General features: G+C 42.8%; 7 protein-coding genes across 7 annotated transcripts; 4 read left to right on the top strand and 3 right to left on the bottom strand.

Moving 5' to 3' along the window:
* Positions 1-444: 444 nt before the first annotated feature.
* On the bottom strand, positions 445-3,762 carry O0I10_006874 (uncharacterized protein; the record flags this gene model as incomplete). The annotated part of the gene is made up of 12 exons (XM_058486899.1): positions 445-954; positions 1,011-1,114; positions 1,170-1,275; positions 1,332-1,500; positions 1,565-1,694; positions 1,763-2,009; positions 2,072-2,622; positions 2,678-2,789; positions 2,844-3,051; positions 3,101-3,233; positions 3,292-3,414; positions 3,477-3,762. The coding sequence occupies 12 exons, from the start codon at positions 3,760-3,762 to the stop codon at positions 445-447; spliced, it is 2,679 nt and encodes an 892-aa protein (XP_058342234.1).
* Positions 3,763-4,960: 1,198 nt separating this feature from the next.
* Positions 4,961-7,600, top strand: O0I10_006873 (uncharacterized protein; the record flags this gene model as incomplete). Its single annotated transcript, XM_058486898.1, has 10 exons — positions 4,961-5,117; positions 5,178-5,249; positions 5,315-5,361; positions 5,424-5,739; positions 5,808-6,231; positions 6,290-6,497; positions 6,561-6,779; positions 6,840-6,980; positions 7,045-7,210; positions 7,278-7,600. The coding sequence occupies 10 exons, from the start codon at positions 4,961-4,963 to the stop codon at positions 7,598-7,600; spliced, it is 2,073 nt and encodes a 690-aa protein (XP_058342233.1).
* A 95-nt stretch (positions 7,601-7,695) lies between these two features.
* O0I10_006872 (uncharacterized protein) lies at positions 7,696-8,472 on the bottom strand (the record flags this gene model as incomplete). The annotated part of the gene is made up of 1 exon (XM_058486897.1): positions 7,696-8,472. The coding sequence occupies one exon, from the start codon at positions 8,470-8,472 to the stop codon at positions 7,696-7,698; it is 777 nt and encodes a 258-aa protein (XP_058342232.1).
* A 3,007-nt stretch (positions 8,473-11,479) lies between these two features.
* O0I10_006871 (uncharacterized protein) lies at positions 11,480-12,667 on the top strand (the record flags this gene model as incomplete). The annotated part of the gene is made up of 3 exons (XM_058486896.1): positions 11,480-11,675; positions 11,744-11,883; positions 11,945-12,667. 3 exons carry the CDS (start codon positions 11,480-11,482, stop codon positions 12,665-12,667), a joined length of 1,059 nt encoding a protein of 352 aa, XP_058342231.1.
* Positions 12,668-13,110: 443 nt separating this feature from the next.
* O0I10_006870 (uncharacterized protein) lies at positions 13,111-13,314 on the bottom strand (the record flags this gene model as incomplete). Its single annotated transcript, XM_058486895.1, has 1 exon — positions 13,111-13,314. One exon carries the CDS (start codon positions 13,312-13,314, stop codon positions 13,111-13,113), a length of 204 nt encoding a protein of 67 aa, XP_058342230.1.
* Positions 13,315-13,491: 177 nt separating this feature from the next.
* O0I10_006869 (uncharacterized protein) lies at positions 13,492-16,151 on the top strand (the record flags this gene model as incomplete). The annotated part of the gene is made up of 11 exons (XM_058486894.1): positions 13,492-14,012; positions 14,069-14,692; positions 14,746-14,971; positions 15,027-15,107; positions 15,168-15,263; positions 15,322-15,399; positions 15,455-15,544; positions 15,595-15,687; positions 15,747-15,824; positions 15,886-15,978; positions 16,029-16,151. The coding sequence occupies 11 exons, from the start codon at positions 13,492-13,494 to the stop codon at positions 16,149-16,151; spliced, it is 2,103 nt and encodes a 700-aa protein (XP_058342229.1).
* Positions 16,152-18,861: 2,710 nt separating this feature from the next.
* O0I10_006868 (uncharacterized protein) lies at positions 18,862-20,821 on the top strand (the record flags this gene model as incomplete). Its single annotated transcript, XM_058486893.1, has 10 exons — positions 18,862-19,276; positions 19,341-19,573; positions 19,727-19,810; positions 19,870-19,942; positions 19,999-20,061; positions 20,118-20,242; positions 20,302-20,346; positions 20,400-20,496; positions 20,560-20,662; positions 20,725-20,821. 10 exons carry the CDS (start codon positions 18,862-18,864, stop codon positions 20,819-20,821), a joined length of 1,335 nt encoding a protein of 444 aa, XP_058342228.1.
* Positions 20,822-21,825: the final 1,004 nt, after the last annotated feature.

Genomic DNA, 21,825 nt, shown 5'->3' with positions numbered 1-21,825 from the left:
TGTGTATAAGGCTGTGTGCAAGCCGACGCGTTGTTGATTGGGGTTGATTGATATCGACGGATGTGCGCGAGATCTGCTTTCTCTTTCTTCTTCTGGTCAATGTGCAAAAGAGAGAAAACCGACACCTTAACAGACGGGCGATTTTCTGGACTCCATTGGATATGCTTTGGCGATAATGCGACGATAGTATAGAGTTTTCAATTCAAGACGAGATGGTGGAAGGGGGGATGGGGTAGTAGAAATAGTTATAATAAAAGGCTTTGCACAAGAGAGAAAGAAGAGAGACACACACTGACGCCTACTTTCGAGAATGCGCACTCGGCATTTACATGCATGCGGGACTTTTGACACCATTGAAACATGATTGGATAAATCCACCATCCTGAGCAACCATGTCGCCGTTATGGAGATAAGCAATCCTTTGATACGACTCATCTTTATTCATCATAAGCCATCAATACTATCCAACGCTTTTCTTTGATCTGGATTCAATTCGGACCAACGTTGCAACGTATTTTGTTCCACTTGAGCGAGCCGATGTGTCAGGAATTCAAATGGATTTGCAGGGATGATTGTCGTATCCTCGTTCTCCAATGTAAACTCTCGTTCAAGCTCCTTGTCATATAAATCATTGATTTGCGTTGTCAATCCTTGTACCACTGGTGATGATGGAATGGGTGTGCCTGGTGGTTGCTTATCGTCGCTATCCATGCTTGAGGTGTATATAGACATGTCCTCATCTTCGCTCCATTCTTCGTTGTATACGTTCTTTTCAAGCCATTCTTCATAGTTGGACATGAAATCCGGATCCAGTGATATGTCATCTTCCAAAAGAGGTGTCGTTAAGGAGCTTGTATCCAACCCACTAGGCTCATCTTGTTGAGGAAGCATGCTTGGAAGGTACCGCTGCCCATTGTAAATCCGCACAAGCATCCTTAAATTGATTTCTTGCATCTGCCAAAGCACACAATGAATGACATGTCCACGAGTAGCTGTAAAATGTTGCTTACCATCCCATCTTCCATATCACTATCGGTATCAGACTTGGATATCCAGTCATCCTTGAGTACTGTATGGCATCTCAAATAAATAGCGGATACTATCTTCATATTCACTACAAGCATATACATTAGCCACATGTTATGAGATCCCGCTACAAATCAACTTACATGAGCGCCATTTTCTTCCTAGATAAGGCACTTGGCTCTTGAGCACTTTAAGGGTATATAGCTCCATGACAGGATGAGACACTTTCAGTATACGCTTCAAGATGGCCTATTCTCAAATCGATTAGGGAATGCCTATATCGTCTACCAGATCCAAGTACTTACAGAGGACTTGTACTGCACCAGGAGCATGATACGATGCGTTTTACGTTTTGTCAGCATTTGCAATATCCTCAAAAAGTTGATGGACCAAAACATGTTCCGGGTATTGGTATAACTTTGCTCGGGTATTGATGTGATGTTCTTGAATCGCCCTGTGATCTTTTCAGAGAAGCTAAAAGCAAGCCATCGTTGGTATACATATAGGATCAGGGAACATCACAAAATGTCTTGCTCACCTGCAACCTTCGACATCGGTTTTGGCTGCTACCAAATTGGTAATCTCTTGTAATCCAAGTATCTTAAGGATAAGCAATAGACAACCAGAATCAACCAGGAGCTGCGAAAGAAATTCAAACTTGAGGACATCTGAAAAGAAGAAGTGCGTATCAGCCAATGCTTTCTAACAGTAGACGACGTTGCAAAATCAAACATACGTGAAACTTTGGTCCATTTGAGCAATAAGAATATCACTGCAGAGATGGCTTTGGATAATATCTCTCGATTACGGGTCGCATCAGCTTCTTCAAGATCAATTTGTTGTAAGGGCTTTGGTGATCCATCGGGGTTGTGGTTTGGTTGCTTATTTGAGTTGCTGCTGCTGAGATTCCCCATGGCAACGGTAGACAATAGCAACTTCAGGAGAACAATGACGATGTTTTGTAATTCGGGAACAATAACAGCCTAGGATACGACATAGAGTCAATAAGAGTATGGGCATCAATCATGCGTCATTAATACTGTACATAAGTTTGCTCCAATGCTTCGAATCGTTTCCTCATCATCGGGTCACTCAAGTGTGCCAAAAGGATCTCGTCTTCGTCACATTCGTCTTGATTCGATTGGTGCTCTTGTTTTCTCTTCCATCGATGGATCGCCTTTTCACGTTCGAGCATCACCTGATGGTTGGCCAAGGAAAGATACATGTTTTGGACATAAAGTTCACCAGCCTCTACCGTGCTCTTTGGAACACTGGCTTCATTCTCGGTCAAGGGCAAAACAAAAGATTGAGAGGAAGGGGTTGGCCATACGAGTGATTGTTGTTGTGGTAATCGCTTTGAGCTATTGGTGTTGCTGCTTGTTGCTGACTTGGGCGGGAATAAGGTTTGGTATGGAAGGTCTGTGCGTGCTGTTGAGTTGGAAATGCCCATTGCTGTAGCCAATGCAGGTGAAGCTTTGATCGTCAAGGTGGATGATGTGTTGAGTGGAATATGCGGAGGTGTATAAGTCGGGTATTTGAGGGTGATCTCATTCTGGAATGTGTAGAGGTCTTGTGGTGTGCACTTGGATACCATGTCTACGGCATACTATTAGCTCACAAGAAACACCATCGTGTATCACCCATGACCTACCATGATTATCTGAATCGAGTCCATACATCTTTCTTGCAGCAGCCTTGGCTTCTTTCAATTCTTCAGCCCCACCAAATGTCGTCAGGATCACTTTCCATAAAAGAAGAACAAGCTACCATATCACAATGAGTATAAAGGCAATGATTACCAACCCTTCCTTACATACCTTTTTGACTGGGAATGACTTTATGTACTTGTCACGCAATTGAGACACGATAGAGAAGAGGTGTTGTAATATGGCTGGATCAAGACTTCCTTCATGGGCAAAGTGATCGGTGTTCCTTAATGCTTCAATGACAAGATACATGATGGTGATGTATTGCTCAATCTCGCGCGTCAAGGAATTGTAATCCCCAGCAGACAAATATTGGGAGCTAATATTTCAAAGTTAGCTGTATTCGAGAGAATGATAAAGGGACCTACTTTTGAGTATCATGTTGACTACATGCAGACTTGAAAGCTTGAAAGACGCTTGATAATGCACCACAGGAATACAATAATGTATTGTTGGACAAGATGGCATCACTCAAATCCTGTGGATCATCGTTGTACGCTCCTGTAATTCAAATCCGTGGTTAATGCATAAGCCAATAACCTCGCATTATGATCCATACCAAGTGCAATGTAAGTGAGATGCCTTGCCGATCTTGTTCTTTGTTCCACAGAAGATTGATCCAATTGATCCAATAGCTGCTCGATCCATTTACGCCTTTCTTGATCATCGACTTGCTGCCATTCTATATCCAATCCATGTTACTACAAAGAACAGCTGCTTTGAAGAGCAAAAAGGATATCCCACCTTTGCCGAAATCATCATTGAAATCACTGCGATAAGTCCCAAGCTCGTTTGCACTTTCCACATAACCGAAAAACTCGTCAATCTCGTCGAGCAAGATCCCTGCATCTCGATGCTTGTAGTTCGTGTGCGGATGCTGCCATATATCGAATTGCGATGAGTATGTGAGAGCATTCCCAAGTGCTGCATTGACTGATACCTTGATTTTACTTGGAAGGTTCTTTACGATCTGTCTCAGCTGCCCTGGATTCAACAACGGGTCTTGATATTGTGGCTGTTCCTTATTCATTGGGAGTGTTGAAGGAGTTGGGTAGAAGGTGGAACGTCAAAAAGGCGGTGGACATAGGGGGTAGTAATGCAGGTCAAGCGGAGTACCCGATACAATTCGCGCTCATTATCAATGACACCGTGTCCATTATTCACACAATCGTTTAGCTCTTACATTGTAATAAAGTTACCACTATTGATCAACTCGTCATTGTTTTTGGTTGTAAATCAGCACATTCACGCATGTATACATAATGAATGCAGCGCATTTCATTCTTTTACAGCCTACTACCACCATTGCTTCCTATGCGTGCTTATTAAAGATGTATGCGGTGGTGCATGCTCATCACCTTGGCTATGCCATTGATTCTTGACGTGTGTAGTTCATCAGCAGCACACCTTCCAAAGATGTTAACTTTGTCCACGTGACGCCATCCTTTTCACTGGTCGTCAATGTCAAGCAGCATACGTTTAAAGAAATAGGGGATAGTGGCAGTACATAGCATATGATACATAGCTCCCTTGTCTTCATCCGCCATGTTGATCCGCATCAGCTGGTGGACCTTCGTTTCCTACCAATATCAGGGAACAACATTCTCAACAAACGACTGATCGACCATAGCTATATGCTTGTAACGCATATCGTTTCTAGGTCAAGGGATGCTTTTATGATCACAAATCCACTCAATCGACCAATTCTCTACTAGCACAGGCGCTACTCTTCATCAAATAACAACCATGTTTATTTCCACACAGCTATACCTCTAATGACATTACCCAAATTCACCGTTGCCAGCTACGCATCTCGCCATCCGATCACTCGGCAACCTTTGATCATGTGATTTCCCGAAACCTGTAACACTGACTTATGATATTCATCCCTGCGCATTCCCCTAACCTTGGATAAAATGTAGGGAGAGATACATGATATGAAACCGATATTGAAATGGAGGTGCACAGCATAATAATTCGTGTACCCACAACAGGATTAACAAAGCAATCATTGTTTATATGATATTTGCTAATGAATAAATGTAACGAAATAGGACGAGTGTGTATTGAAAGGCTGTTAGAGATACGATGGCTACTCTTCTTGTATATGAGGCTATAGAGCGACGAGGGGAATTAGGCAATGAGGCATGACCTGACTTCAATTTAATTGCAGCTGTTCACTTTCCATAAGCGTACACCCCTTCCACGCTCTTTCTTGTTGATCCACCATGGACGTTAAAATGACGAGGCACACTTCCACAGACCTGGAGCAGATCAACGACAAGATAAAACGACTCTTGCGAGATCCAGGCGACGCATTCGACCAAGCATCAGTCGATGTAGACTCGATGACCGTTCCTGAACTGAAGGCATTTGCGGAGCAGGGTAAGACTATGGTAAGACCTGGTTGACATGCATCCCAATCTCACACCATTGTTGCTGTAGGTGGTCTAGGAGCTTGTGTATCAAAGGCAGATGTCCTTGCCGAGACAGGTGAAGATTTAATGTATCTATCAGGTTTGTAAAACTCGATTTCTCTCTCTCTCTCTTGAACAACGTTACTAATTACGATATGACACTAGGCGAGCGTATTGTCGTTCTCAAGCATGTGCAGAATGACATGTACTTGGTACGTTTCCTATCCCTTCTCTCTCTCTCTCTCTATTCATAGGATTAATGTTGGGAGCATAGGGTTACTGTGAAGGCGTCATTGGCAAGTTTAATGCAGAGAACGTGCACTTTGTGGAACTCGACCCACGTGTACTCGAATCACTTGATGCCGAACTCGATTTCATTGATGGTGAAAGTTATCGCCTCTCAAGTCATGCACGCGACTCTCTACAATCTTATACGTCTACATCCGAGCAATATTCCTCCTCAATCCATGAGCATCACTCGTTAAAGAATGGTCAATGGCCGATCGCTGCTCGATCCAGTATTGAAAGTCTTGTCACAACCTCATCGACACCATCCATGCCAAATATCCGCCATCGTATGGAAGATTCTGGTAAAGTATCTTGGATACAAAAAGAGAAGAAAGGGTTATCATTTATCTCATTCAATTCATGATTGTAGACTTTTATGGAAAATCCATGCTACCAACAAAGCCTCCTATGGTGCAAACTTTTGATGGCACAGAGAACTTTGATACTTCAGCTTTCAATGATGATTACTCGGCTGAATCAGATGATGATCTTTCTCCTCCTCATCCTCCAGTACCATCAGCACAGCAAACTATGGCACCTACACCAACAAGAACGGGTAGCACCATGTTCAAATCAACAGCCACTCGTGGATCACGACCAGCACCTACAAACGATAGTCGTATTACAACCAAAGATGAGGATGATGCAATGCATGATGGGGATGACGAGGATGAAACACATGGCAGCAAGCGAGAAACTAAGGCAGCAACCTCTTCCGATATACCTGTGGATGAATACGGCTTTATTATCCATCCTGATCGATCCAAGCTGGGTAGTGGTTCAGCATTGCAAAGGTAATACAGTAAGGTATATGAGCATTGTTGGCCATTTGCTAATTTAAAGGGATAATAGAGCTGATTCATCAGTCAAGTCAATGAAGGAATATCGTGAGCAAGAGATCAAGTGGATCAACACAGTGGGAAAAATGGACGCTGGTACTGTCAAGAAGGATGCCAAATTCAAAAAGTTGGTTCGATCAGGAATCCCGGCATCCGTTCGTGCTCGTGTTTGGCAATTCCTAGCAGATAGCCAAAGATACGCCAAGAAGGGGACATACGAGGTATTATTGGGGACTCTAATTGTTCATGTTTATCTTGCTTACATTGCATTTCCTCCCACTTAGAGTCTTTGCAGAAAACCAAGGACCAAGATTTATGATGTGATCGATCGTGATATTGCTCGTTGTTATCCAGACCATAGCCAATTCCGAGATGAAAACAGCCAAGGACAGCGTGATCTTCGAGAGATATTGAGAGCCTATTCACATTATAACACGGAGCTGGAGTATTGTCAAGGAATGGGACGATTAGCCGGATGTATGTTGATGCATATGCCAGCCGAGGTACGTGTTGTTTGTCGATGGATTGAGAATCGTGGTCCTTACCATAGGTTGTGTGGATAGGAAGCGTTTTGGCTTTTGGTTGCAACCATCGATCGTTTCATGAACGGCTATTTTACCCCAACCTTATCACAAGTTCGAATCGATGCGTACATCATTGGTGAATTGCTCAAGGACCACCAGCCAAAATTGGCTCATCATCTGGTATGCTGATCACCAAAAGACAATGCCAAAGATAATCAAGCTGACGTTGTTGGACGCCTAATAGGAAAGCAATGAGGTGCAACCCATCATGTATATCGCACAGTGGTTCATGACAGCTTTCACAATGACATTACCGTGGAACTCGGTGCTTCGAGTATGGGATGTATTTTACTTTGAAGGTGTCAAGGTTTTCTATCGGATAAGTCTTGCTATATTGGAGATTGTCAAAGGTATGGATTATTGTTTGAGGCTTCATGATGGAGGGGGAAAAGCGCTAATTGACATGCATTGTACTAGATCACATCCTTACATCTTGTCCAACCAACTCAGAAATCCTCTCTTTCCTCCTGCATATTCCTCACAACTACCTCACACCAGATACATTATTGGATGTGGCATTCCGTATCAAGCTCTCCAAAACAGATATCAAACGACATGCTAAAAAGGCTAGCAGCAGCACAACTGATGCGATGGGATTGCCGGTAGAACATGGCCTAAAGAATCTCATGGCAGGTTCACCAAGCACAGCTGGATCTCTTGGTGGTAGTTTCAAAGGTCTCGGTGGCAAAATCATCAAAAAGAACTCAACATTAAACATGAACAAAGAATACGATTCATAACCCCTTTCTTCTTTGTTTCCCATTTTCCTTAATCAGATTCGATAGTAATAGGTATCATATACAACTAATAATAAATCCCCCTTCTATTCATGTCGTCATACGTTATCATCAGCGCGTCGTGGTGCATCCTTTTTGTCTTGTTGCTGTACATGGTCTAACCAATCCTTGGCAACTTTCTCGGCAATGTTGGCAGTTTGTTGTAGCCGCTTGTTGCGTTTACGAGTAGAGATGTGAGCATACAAGAGAGCAAGTACAATATTGGCGACAAACATCCAAACAGTAAAAACAAGCTCGGCCAACTGGGGCTGTTCGAATTCCTCAGTCTTTTCACCTTGGATCAATAAAATAACAAGCACCAAAGAAATGATGCAAATGATAACCTGGCAGGCACCATCTACCACATTGCGACGACGAGTAAGGCTCATGTATGTTGTACGGGCTTCTTTGGCGGTTTCTTTGGTTTCACGTAGTACCCTTACTTGCATGTCACTTGTTGCTGGGTAAAAGCGATCATCCTCTCCCGTGGCATTGGCTGAATCTACCACCTTGTGGGCGAGATATCTCAGTAGTTCCGGCATTGCATAATATTGCATGATGTAGTATAGGCAGTAAGCTGTACAGGCTCCTAGTAACGTGATGCATAGAATGAATGCATAGTAGGGCTCTTCAAGAAATTCGAGGTTAGCCATGGCCGCCGGTAAATATCCAAGAACGGTGAGGAGGACGAACGTGTTGTTGAGCTTGTTCAAACGCCCATTGCCTAGATCGCTGATTCGGTTCGACGCGTATTCAATCTCGGCCAAAGCCTGATCAAGTTCCTTTTTGAAGTCATCGTAGGGAAGAGTGAGAACAGGATCGGTCATGGAGGTCATTACAAAGTGTGGCGCCTTTCACTATGTTACCTGGATCCTCCCTCTTTTCTTCGTACCTTTGTGCAACATCATATGATCACCCTCTTGAGATTACCGAGAAATGTGGTACAAGCACAAAGGAACCTCCAACACAATGCAGCACTATTTCGACTTGACAACATGAATGAATCGATCCAACATGGACATGAGGCTCATAGCAACAGCAACGCGTAAGGTCGATCCCATCATCAACAAACATGTACATGTACTATAGGTTGTCGAGGAGAAACATGAAGCACGGTGCTCGTGATCGCGATGCAACAAGAGCTCATAAGGCATAGTCCTTGTAGGTAAGCCAAAGCAGTCTGGTGGTGTGGATTCATTATGCTGATGATCTTATTACATACCTGGATTGGATATTGGTCAACACAACGTGATTGATGCAAGGCGTCTATGGCGGCATGGTAAATCACTTGACAACGACTTGAGCCCGACAACACCGTATTTTAATGCTTTTGCATGTTCAAGGTTCCAACTTTCTTGGGCAAGCCGCAAATCGAGATAGAAATCACCATCCATTTGACACGTACTTTTTCCCTTGTGGTATCCTCTTTAGCTTGTAGATCAGCTTTTTATTAATCCAGAGCTATTATAAAATGTGTAAAACTTAACCATGTGGCGTCCTTACGAATACGTGAGTCATTTTCATGATGGAGAGATTGCTATAGTATCCATGCAAATACCGTAATGAATGGACCAGCGTCTCTAGTTGCTCGTTTCCCTCGTAAACTTTTCACTTCTTCTCCTTTAATGGCTAATCACCATCCTATGTATGGGATATTGATCCTACTACCACACGTTAACGCAACCACATTATGATGATCTCGTAGTATTCATATTTACAGGAACCTTGAACTGCGTGAAATGACACATGGTGGTTACAGACAAACGTTGTTGAATAGGTTGTTGCATAAAGGGATTGTAGTTGCCTTAGGAAGGTACGTAAACAACATCTAACAGAGGTGTATCAAGGTCACGTGCATGACAAGTAATGGCCCATATCACATTGGTATGTGGGGTCGTGCTGCATAAACCAATTTGCATAAATCCAATCAATTCAATGCATACGGGATTGACAGTAAGATATCTTGATTGATCACTCGTCCTGAAACTCATGCTTTCTTAAGGTCAACCCACTCTTTATTGTATCAGAAAAGGCATATGCATCTTACGGTACCACTACGCCGTCTACGCCATAATCCACAAAGAAGAAAAGAGGAATGAGCTAGCTAAGTCCACGTAGGTAATAAACAATGCAACCAGCTACTTTGCCATGGTCGTCTTCATCCATCGTAGTCGCCGTGGTCATGGGAACCATCCAAGACACAAAGAAAAAATGGGATCTTGCATGCTTCTTCTAGATGTCAACGTGATATCGAGAATTCATCATCAACAAGATGTAATGATCATTTGCCAAGAGAAAGGTATGTAAACCACGCTTGTCTGTGTCGTTGTGTTGTCACGTCGCCTCCACAAATAACCACAATCAAATCACCATCGATGCCATCACGTTCATAGCGCCCAGGGACTCACTGTTGTTCCTATTCATCCTCTACAACAAAGAAAGAATGATTCCCCTTACCAATCCTCAAAGAATAACCATCGACAGATAGCACGAGAAGGGCGTCAAATGCCAAAAAGGTACAGGTTGGGAGTCGAACCCAAGGAGAGAAGATGCCCAAAGTTGCACTACCTGACCAAAGAACCTGTTCAACAGTAGGCATATTCATTGTTACAACAGCTGCCCTTTTCATATGCATAAAGACCTTGTTTTGGGTTCCTGGAAACGGATGCCATGGTATAGTGTAGCCGAGCCGAAACAAAAAGCCAAATGAGACAATGCCTTGGGATCATTCGTGCTGTCCATGCAAGCTACATGACATGCCTATGAGTAAGTTCTATTGCAGCACTGCGTGTTGAATGTTTACCTGTTGTACCAAGCGTGGACCCGCGTAGCAACCAACAAGAAGAGCCTTGGCTACAGCCGCATACTATACTCTTTCTGGACTTGCATCACCAACAAGAACTCTTTTCTGTACATGCCTCAATGCATTGCGTGAGCGACAGGGTGTGTGGATTGAAAACGAGAGGAAGGAAAGCGTTTGTCTCAAGTCGCGGGGCCATCAGCCAGATAAACTTCCCACTTGGGCCAAGTCACTTCCCGAGATTGCGTTGGCCTTTGAATTCGAGCTCGTCGTGTGTGGACAATTGATGGATTTGCATTATAGAAAGATCTATGGTATGGCAAATGCAGGATGATACACTTGTGAATGCTCTGATAAAGGAAATAAAGAGAGGGTCTGATTGATTCATTGTTTCTTGAACAAAGGCTGCATTCGGTAGCATAATCCACCTCCCTTCTTTGTGCTTGGATCTTGCCAATAACGTCGTAACACACGTTCCTTTTCAGTGATTTAGATCTTGTAAGGTGGTTGTATTATTATATATGGGGCAGATGTGGTTAAATGGTAATGCAAAAGACGCTTCTCGTGCATAGGCTAAATACATGTTGTGCAGCAGCTAGTATGGTTGTGCTGTGAATTTCTCATGAAGGATGGGAAATATACCCTTTCCTCGACTCCTACCATAACAAACACATTGTTTGGTTGAAAATAGCTCCCTATTTATCTATCGAAAACTTACGACGTAGCTTACTATTACTATGAAATGGATAGTCAAAAGGTGGATGATAACGAGTGATAAGCTAAACCTCGTTATCAATAACCGAATGATAAGCTTTTATATCACCGCAGCACAAAATCGCACAACATTTCGAAAAGAGCGATTGGATACCGGTCGTTTGGTGTTATCAATCTGAACCTAATTAGCAGATTATACTCCCTTGTGGCATGGAAATGTATCTTTGATGCCGGGTTAGCTCCAATGCTGCCCCACCCAAATAAACGATTATTTAAGGGGCTTTGAAACGCTTGAATGATGTTCGCATTAAGCTTCAACTCACAACAACATGCTCTCCACTGCTTCTCCTATCGACACGGCAACCAGCAACAAGTCCAACATGACTATGGCTGCTGCTTCTTCAGCAGGCATCCCTACCCAGAAACGCGACTTTATCCGGGTGGATCTTCATGACTTTGACAATCGTCGAGACGAGATTATTGAGACGTTGATGAAAGCCGCTACCAATGAAGGTTTCTTTTATGGTAAGACAACGGCTACTACATACCAAATGATTTAAGGGTCATGATTTGATGCATTGTGTGCCTACTAGTGGTCAATCATGGTATACCAATTGAAGACATTCGTGCCATGTTCAAAGCCAGTGTTGATTGGTTTGCATTGCCTGATGAAATCAAAGCCAAGTATCCCATCGATGTTTCACGCAATGCTGGCTGGGAGAAATTGACACAGGTATAACAACCTAAAACCATCATCTCGGCTTTATGCATTAACACGCTATTGCAATCTTTAGGTTCGCCCCTCTACAGGTGTTGCCGACCTTAAGGAATCAACTCAATTTCGATTTCATGGAATTGAAGATTTATGGCCTACCAATGAAGATGCTCCTGGATTTCGGGAACGTGCTCAAGGATTCATGCAACAATGTCATCAAGTATCTTCCCAAATCTTGACATGTCTTGCTCTTGGCCTTGGATTTGAAGCTGATTTCTTCACCCGCAACAATGACATTACCCAAGAAGATTGTCTCAATACGCTGAGGTGCTTGCATTACCATGACATTACAGGCCAATCATTCCCTCCAGAATATTGGCGTGCGGGTGCCCATACCGATTTTGATGTATTGACATTGCTTTTCCAACGGCCTGGTGAAGATGGTTTGGAGGTATGCCCTGGTAGAGAAACATCTTCCGAATTTGGTCATGGTGATGTGTGGGCATCAGTGCATCCTCAAGAAGGCGAGATAGTGTGCAACTTGGGTGACATGATCATGCGTTGGTCCGATGACGTTTTCAAAAGCAACTTTCACCGAGTTCGTGCTCCAAAGGTGGGCGAATACCAAGGAGCTCGTTATTCAATTGCATACTTCAATCAAGCCAACAAGTCAGCCGTTATCCAAGGTCGTACTCGTTATCTTGAACCCATCACAGCGGGTGATTTCATCAAGCAAGCCATGGAACGCAACTATAATGCTCTCAAGGAATTGAAAGCAAAGCAGCAACAACCAGCTGCTTGAGCGCAAACATTTATCACCTAATGCCGTTGTTTCATCAAGGCTCTATTCCCTTCCCCCCTTTCCCCTTCACTTTTCTTTCTTACTTTGTTTGTAGATATCTTCTGAATACTTTGGCCGTTCAATCTTCATCATTTTTGTCATTGGGGCGGTCAACGCGGTTACAGCCACTCCGCGCAACAAACCTGTACAAATGCAATCCACTTAAAATAAAACGTATCCCCTTTGTGTATCTTTTTCTCTCCCCCACTTAAATGACCATTACCAAATGTTGATGAGCTTGTTGCTATTTCCAATATACAATCATACTATGAGCTCATAACTGAAATGCGCTATCCACAAATATGGAACGACTTTGAGCATCTAGGTTGAACGCGTATATATATAAATTATGTGTAACAGACACGAAAAAGAAAAACAGAAACTGGAGGAGACACGTCGAGGTGCTAATTTGATTTAGTGGTATTATCAGCCGACTTCTTTTGACCATTGAAAAGGAGAGCGTTTGGTGTCATGGCACCAGGAACATCACTGATCATATCGGGTGTAGCAAGATCATCCAACATCTTGTAAAGATCCTTGGGCTTCACCTTGTCACCCATGTGAGACAAAAGAAGAGCAGCAACACCACTAGAATGAGGCGCTGCCATAGACGTACCCGAGAGCGTTTTGGTATTGATGGGGAGCAGCACAATGTCCTATCTTGTATGTCTGGATCTCCTGTTTTTAAGCTGTGAATCGTCATAATCACGCTTTGTCTAAACACCCACCTACCCCCGATTTAAAACGCCGCCAACATACACTTCTTGTATCTATACCATGACACAATGTTCAACCCACAACCGATCGACCCTCACATTCGAGACGAGCTAGATGTCATGCTTCCGGAAGCCATGGACGAAGACGAAGATATGAATGACGTAGGCGAATCAGAAGGATCCTACCATGAAGACCACCATACATCACCCCCGCCGCATGAAACCAGTTATCCAACAATATCCAACACACAGCCAATGCAGTCGAACAATGGAGACGATGTACAGCCAACGCTTTCGCATCCCACGCACGAAGAGCAACACAACTACAACATACACGAATCAGCAGAAGGACAATTTGGAGACGACCTTTATTTACCACCGTTGCCTCGAACAGAATATACATCTCGTTATCAAACTTGGTTTCATATTCTGAATGACCCATCCAATATGCTGCGTCATGCTTTCCTTGGTTATTTTTCAGGGGATGGTTGTCATCACACGGATGGAGTTGCATCAATCAGCTTAAGATCTACCGATTTCGTCTGGTTGTATCGATTTACAAGAACCTATGGCATAGACCAACCAATCACGTAAGATAGGATTGAACATGTATTCACGTATCAATGTCCCTGACTTATCATTGTAGATTCAGACCTTCTGATTACATCTCCATGAAAACCACGGCCGTTTATTTCGGGCAATTGCAGGTCACTATGCATTGGTTTGTCGGTGCAGCCTCGGTCTATTTTGGGATGCCTTCCAGCAACACCCACAACACCAACAAGTACAAGATGGAGCGATATTTCAACATGCCTGAACCTACTCGACGAATGGCCTTTGCAATCTATCTGTTGACTTTCCTTGACGCAGACGGGAGCATAACGAGATTTGAGACGTACAGCACATATACACCAGGCTATACAATGACGGGATTTGTTGTATCACAGCGAGATCGCAGGATGTTGGAATTTATTATGGAAATGCTACAACAGTATGGCTACAAGAGTTTCTTTTCACCAAATGTCGATGCAAATTCCAGCACTCTCCACATCAACTTCGCTAACAACAACGACATAGCAACACAATTCTTTCGACCGGCCATGAGAGAGTTGATCTTAAATGGATACCCTTTGTCAGGAAAGCTGTCGATGGTCGACTATTGCCTTGAGAACGATCTCTTTGCGAACATCCGAATGTGGGCCCCGTATTCGTTATCGTTCACCGAATATTGCAAGGACCTCGATGATGATATACTGGTAGTGCTGGCGGAGTATGTATCTTCCGTTTTCTTATATAGAGTATGATATTAACTGTTATCATTAGGGATTTCCGGGCGATGAATGTGTTTGATGTGAATATGGTATTGGAGGCGCTCGGTTTGCATAAGCTATCATCGACATACGATATCGACCTCACTATGTTGAAAGATACTCTTCAACATATCGACCCCAGCAGCTGTACGGAGGAGCAGGGAATCGCTATGAAGTATTTTGATACAGTGAAACAACGCCGCACAGAATACACTGTACAGGAGCACGAATACAAGAAGGTAATCTCAAGGCCACTTGTATAGATGTATATGTATATTCACTTACGCAACTTAGACATTCTACTACTGCGATCATTGCTTTTATGTTACCGACAACGAAAGATCTTTACAAATACATCAGCAAGTCCATGACAAGGTAAATACGCATTTAGATTCACGTTACGATCATAAGATACTAACATTAAACCAATTGTAGGCCAAGCTATATGTTTGTGCGACTTGCAATCGACACTATGATGACGGTGACCATCTCACTCAGCACCAAAAGCAATGCCACCCTTTCGAGCCAAAGGTATTGCCTTATGATGGGAAACCTCTTTTCGTAATCATTGAATAACAATTGTATATAGCCGTGTCCATTTAAGAATTGTGTTTTCACCTACAGCACCCCAATTCAGCTTACGAAACACATGGAGATTCATAGGACAGTAAGTTTTCAATGGGAAGTGGTGTGAGCTATCATCACGTGCTCATTATACATAGGAAGGGCGTCCGTTTGTCTGCTCGGTGTGCCATCGAACGTACAAGCGCAATAGCGAGCTCAAAGTCCACAAGAGAACACATAAGCAAGAGGTAAGAGTACATACCAGTTTCCTTCTATTGTTTCTTATCATTGTGCTTAGCGCCCCTATAAATGCCTGCATTGTGTTAAGTCGTTTACCACTTCAAGTGATTTATCCAAACATTACAAAACATCAAAAGACCATCCTGAATTGGTGAGTAGAACATTATCATTTGGATTACAAGAGGCTGGTTTAATGACCTATTTGTTTAGAATTGTACCGTTGAAGGTTGCCCGTTCACATACAAATGCCAATTACATCTTGACGAACACAATGAAAGACATCAGGAGGTATATATAACTAGCAAATTGTGTTATTGGTTTTCTAAGTTACATACTGCATCCATTTTAGGGCCAGCCATATGTATGCGTTGTATGCACATATGGATACAAAAAACGAGAATCCTTCTTAGGACACATCAAAGGACACCCAGATCATTTTCAAGTAAGTCTCTTGCTACCAACATGCAAGCTTAAGAATAACTTTATATGTAGCTTTGTGCATATGGATGTGGTGAGCGCTTTTTCAATGCTGTCGAGCTGGAAAGTCATGAACGAGACCATGAACAAGAAGCGTCAAGTGAAACGGCAAGCACCTTTAACAACGAAGCCAACTAGGGCAAAATGTATCCAAGAAACAACAATGCAGAAAGTCTCCCAATTATGGATACAATAAAGTGTGATTCTAATGGTGATTGTTGGTTTCAAGTTCGGATGTTACGCTCCTGGCGTTGCGTATCCAGGTAACAATTGGATACGGTTGACCATGATGGAGAGAAGGGTGATAATTGACATGGTCATCTTTTGTTGACCTCACAATTGGACCGAGATGGAATGAACGATACAATATTTGTGCTATACAGCCATCGATTACAACTTATGGAGATCCAAGGATTATCAAGGACACATGCGATCGAGTGTTGTCATGGCTGACGATCCATAACATGATTGGATGTGAAGCGTGTTGATGATGGGATACCAATTGCAGTTGAATCATGACGCTTAGCAACCACCCTGATATATGATTTCTTGGATGATGCAACGCCCTGTTATCAGTATTGTTAATAGACCACAACATCGAACCTATGCCGCGAGAGACTTTGGGTAAATATACTATTTATTGGCAATATACTATGCCTTCCCCTTCCATAATCCCTTTTTTAAGGGAATCTCTACCCCATATTTTGCTATCGTTATGTTGATGTCGATCACGTGGTTAGTTTTAAGATATTGTTTGGCTGATGGGGAGACTTAAATGAAGCACAAGGAGTTGATCATAACCAGGACGCATTGGAGGCGAACGGAACGGATAACGAAGACTTGGATGTCGAGTTGAATCTCTATAGCAAAGGCTACATAGCCAATGTTACCTTGTAAGATGTGTAATGTATAGGTTAGGAATAAAGAATCATGTAATCAGAACATTTGATTCAGAAGTGATACAACCACACCACAATCCGAGAGGCTGAAATTTCTTCCGGACTTTGACCATGCGAGTGTACACCTTCGTCAATGCATTGTCTTTTTCCTTCAACACTAAATGTTTTCCTCCTTACAATGACAACCCTTCATCAGCTGATTTTATGCACCGGTTTACGTTTTATTTTTCTTTTTGTTGTGAGCATTCATCCCAAACAGTGGATGGCACCACTATGTTGTAGGTTACAAGCTTGCATGATTTACGCAGGAGACTAAGCGATCCAGGTGTAATACCCTACCAGTCAACTCAATTTACATTATGCCAAACGCATGGCTGATGACAAAAAAGGCCACCACTGCAAGATAGACACGCATGAAATATTCAAGGAGGGTTAGGCGTATGTAACATTTTAACAGTGAGGCTGTGACAAGCCCATGGTTTCTCCTTTCACGTCTCTCCCTCTCACTCTGTCACGCACATGCACACACACACACACACACACACACGCACATGCACATGCACACACACACACACGCACACACACACACACACACACACACACGCACACGCACATAAACGCTCTCTCGAATGCTATAGCATGGGTTCAACATGTCAAATGACAATCCAACCGCTTTTCGCTACCATCTGCTATGAAGAAATGACAACGTACACAACACCTTCAACACCCATTTGACTCGATCGTACAAGAAGCAAGCGAAGGACTCTATAGCCACATTTAAACTGCTTGGTAAGCCTAACTTGTTGGTGGTAAAGGTGATCCCAAGGCTCACATAAATTTGGTATCATTCGTTGGCTACTGTATCCACTTGCACCACCCTGGATATGATCACAAGGAGTTTCAACATCCGTTTATGAGCTACACCTGATGCCTTACTGCTACACATTCTTTTGTATTACGGATCACCATTTCGACAAGGTACAAGAAGATAAAACGGTAAGTGAAGAAGAGGATGATGGTTAACATGGATCAGCCTGGGATCAATGATGCTTTATACATACCCAGCGATATTACGCCTCCATGCCGCATTGACCACAATGTCTATGTCACAGCCTGATATCAAACTGCAACGACTCGATGTCCAAGAATGAGTATGGCCAAAGGTGCATGGGAAAGGAATCATATGATCGATGCAGTCAAGCACAGTGATTTTCCAATATGGCTATGTTTACATTCACGGTGATCAGCACCAAAAATGGATCGATGAATATCTTTCTAAGGCGGTGCAAAGCTACGTGGCGATGCTGGATGGATCAAGACAATGGTTGTTATTCTCTGATGCAATTATGGATGGAAAAAGACAACGATGGACCAGCCTCTTGCACAATGACCCCATTTGACTCGATGGAATCCATATATACCCCTTTAATTTGACTACAGTTTCCTCTATCACACACCATTAAAAGTCACTCGATATCATGTCTCGCTTGCCAATTCTTCTATTGAATCAACATCAGATGTAGCATATTACTTGGGATTAGGATACGATGATTTCGTATGTATAAGGGTTGTAATCACGTGGTTAGTTTCTCTGGTTTTTATATGCGTCATCCTAAAATGGTAAATGTCGCCCTCTCTCAGTGCAACCGTAAACAGGACATATGATTGGATAATGTATTATCGGCATAAATCCGATACTTTGATGTCTGACGTGCCTTCAAAGGACGTGTAAAATACAGGCACGCTAGTTCACACACTACACCTGGTATCCTTAAAGAATACTTGTATGCTCGTAACCATTGTTCTTTTATTATATCATTCATCATGTGCTTGATTGTCCGATTCGAACCTGCTGTACGATCGGAAAGGTGTCAACGAATACTTCTTCACAATCAAATCTATCTTCTTCGTTTTATTTTATCGAGACAAAATACCTTGCCCTTCTAATAATGAAAACACGGAGCCAGAGTCGAAGTACAGTCGTTGATCAAGTAGTCTCTTCAACGTCACCACCTTCACCTTTACCAATGTCGGATCGCAATGACGACTCGCAATGTGAGGAGGACGATGACAGCGATTGGAGTTTGGAGAACATGCCATCAATGGAACCAAACGAGGACAGCGACAGTGAATACATAAGACCCATTGCATCAGCACACAAACAACGGCAAGGCATCGCAACAAAGAAGGTTTTAGCACACAAGCGACCTGCTACATCCGTTATGAAGCAATCTACATGTACTTCATCCGCATCTACCACTGCAACAAATGACACAATCAATGCTTTATATCAAAAGGCTCTGGCTACATCGCGCACACTGAAAAGCCTATCTCATGAAAAGTACAACGAGCTTTTGGCGGAAAGTATGCAATATCGTCGTAACGAGATGCATCGCATCAAGATTTACTATCATCATATCTATGCTAGTGATGTTACTAAAGGATGAAGACCCTACCAAGGAGGAATCACTTGAGAGCAACCCCGATGAAGCACATCTAATCGTCTCGCCTTGTACACCAGAGGAACTGAAGCGAAGATTGAGATACCATCATCCTTACTTGGACGCCAATATCAGCAGCTTATTGGCGACAAATATACCTGGCATGCAAAAGACAACATATGGAGTGGATGATATGATTCAATTGGAAGCTGTCATCAACGTAAGCAATACCCCAAGAACCATTACATTTACTGCATCGTGACAATGGCACTTGGATTTTTACATTTTCAAGGGAGGGATAATAGCTGTAAGTATTCATAAGGATCTAATGCGAGATTGTTCATTGCGAGTATTAACATTACCCGTATGCTAGGGTACCAAACAAGATGATACCGTGAAGGCACTCGCTGAGCTCCTCGATAGTGGTGAAGGTCCCAATTTGGTGGTTGTGCAACAGGTATAGCACATCAGCGCATTTCATTCTGTATGGTGGATTCTAACGCCATTAACATCAAGCATGCCGTGAGAACGTGGGTTTTCAACTTAAATGTTCTTTACTGCAAAGGACACAGAATCCATGTGTATCGCGGTATGTATTATTACGTCAGCAAACGAATGATTATGGTCTTAACTCCATTTACATAGAGGAAGCCCTTACCCCTAACGTGGAAGCTAGAATGGAACAACGTCACATTGTCATTACCAGTTGTATGTATGCTTGTGACACCTGCTATAACCATGAGAATAACGAAAATTATCTATAGACAACACCATAGAGAAGCACTTCCAAGAAAGAAACAGCACCCGGTGCGATACAAACGAGATACATGTACAACAACGCTATTCAATCATCCACAAGATCAAATGGAATAGAGTGATCCTCATAGAGGTACGGAATACATTTTTCTATCCAAATGGTATCACTTATTGTTTTTTGGTTGGGTATAGGCCAGCGTCTTACATGCCAATGAAACTGCAGCCACGAAAGCAGTGGTATGGTATATATCAACCCAGCTGGATGCATTGTCCTTAATCGGTATTTGTAGTGTGCGTTGGATGCGAAGGCCCGGTGGTTGGTAACCGATACTCCTCTCGAAAACAACGCCATCCTTTGGGAGAGCTTCGTCCGGTTTTTACGCTTGGGTGAGTTATGGTCTATATATCTTGCAACACGATCAATTGACATTTTGTTTCCATCGCATCTAGAACCAATTAATCTCTACCTCTGCATTGATTGCTCTTGTAACAAGGGCCGATGGACGACCTTCGATCAGGGTGATTGCTACGAGTGCTCCCATCCCATAGAGCAGTAGGTACCAAAAACCTCAACGGAATGAAACGTGTTAACACGCTCACTTTGGTACGCTGTAGCCATTACAACTGGTGGAAGCATAACATTGTTGGTGACTTGATTGATGTAAAGCAGAAAGACATGCTCGAAAAGGCAATCCAAAACATTACATTGTAAGAGGATGATCCAACCAACAAGGTAGGTAATCTGATACCGAAGTATATAACCCACCAATATTGAAAATGCGCGGTAGATATAGTGCAATGATGCACCAGCCAAAATATCATCTACAATCAGTATCATAGCTCTCATTGATCACATTAAAATGTAAATAGCCCAAAAAAATGACGCGCTGAATCCTCGTTGCAGTGTTGTTGTATAGTTTGGCTGCTGAGATGCAGCGATAGCCGTATTTAATGTCCATGCATGAAACGAGAAGAGTTTTTCCCAAATAACATGCGCATTGAGGCACGCTATTAGTTATTTCACTAGGTGAAAACCTCTATTAAAGGATGAGATCAAAAGTTCGATTCATGGATGAACCTTTCTGGATCTGATAGCAGTGGATCCATTCATACGCTCATGTCACATTCTGTACCTCCCAATGGCCACAGCACGATAAATAGGTTAGTGTTGCGAAATTAAAGTCTGCTTGATACATACCCTTAGACTTCATTATGTCATGGAAACGTAAGCCCCGACCGAAAGTTCCCCCTTGTTCTCAACCAAAATGCCGGAGTCAGAAAACACTCTTCTTTTATTACAACCCATCTACACGCAATCACATAACGATAACAACGCTGCTTTCTACTCTTGACGGCTATGACACACCTACTCTTACTTCTTGTCGATATTCCAATTCCCTCATCTACAACCAATTGTCTTTGATGATGTTTCCTCAGCAGTGAAAAGTACGCACATTCGTCGCAACATGTATTATCTTCTATCTCCTATTCAACAACAACAGTTCCCACTTGCAAGTATGACGACGACGACCGCAACTTCCCCATTGGCATTAGGCCGTCAGCAATTGTCTTCTCCCCATCTTGATCAAGAGCTTGCGGCTAGACTTTGTCACTTTGAAAAGGTATCCAATACAGCCATGGTATACAAACGATGCAATAACAAATCAATACTTCTTATAACCTCGTGTAGATGCATTTTGGCGCTAGCACAGGTAT

The sequence above is a fragment of the Lichtheimia ornata genome (assembly GCF_029851405.1).
Source record: "Lichtheimia ornata isolate CBS 291.66 chromosome Unknown scaffold00032, whole genome shotgun sequence".
Taxonomy (NCBI): Eukaryota; Fungi; Mucoromycota; class Mucoromycetes; order Mucorales; family Lichtheimiaceae; genus Lichtheimia; species Lichtheimia ornata.
Note: the sequence above shows the minus strand (reverse complement) of the source record. Positions and strands in the feature narration are given on the sequence as shown.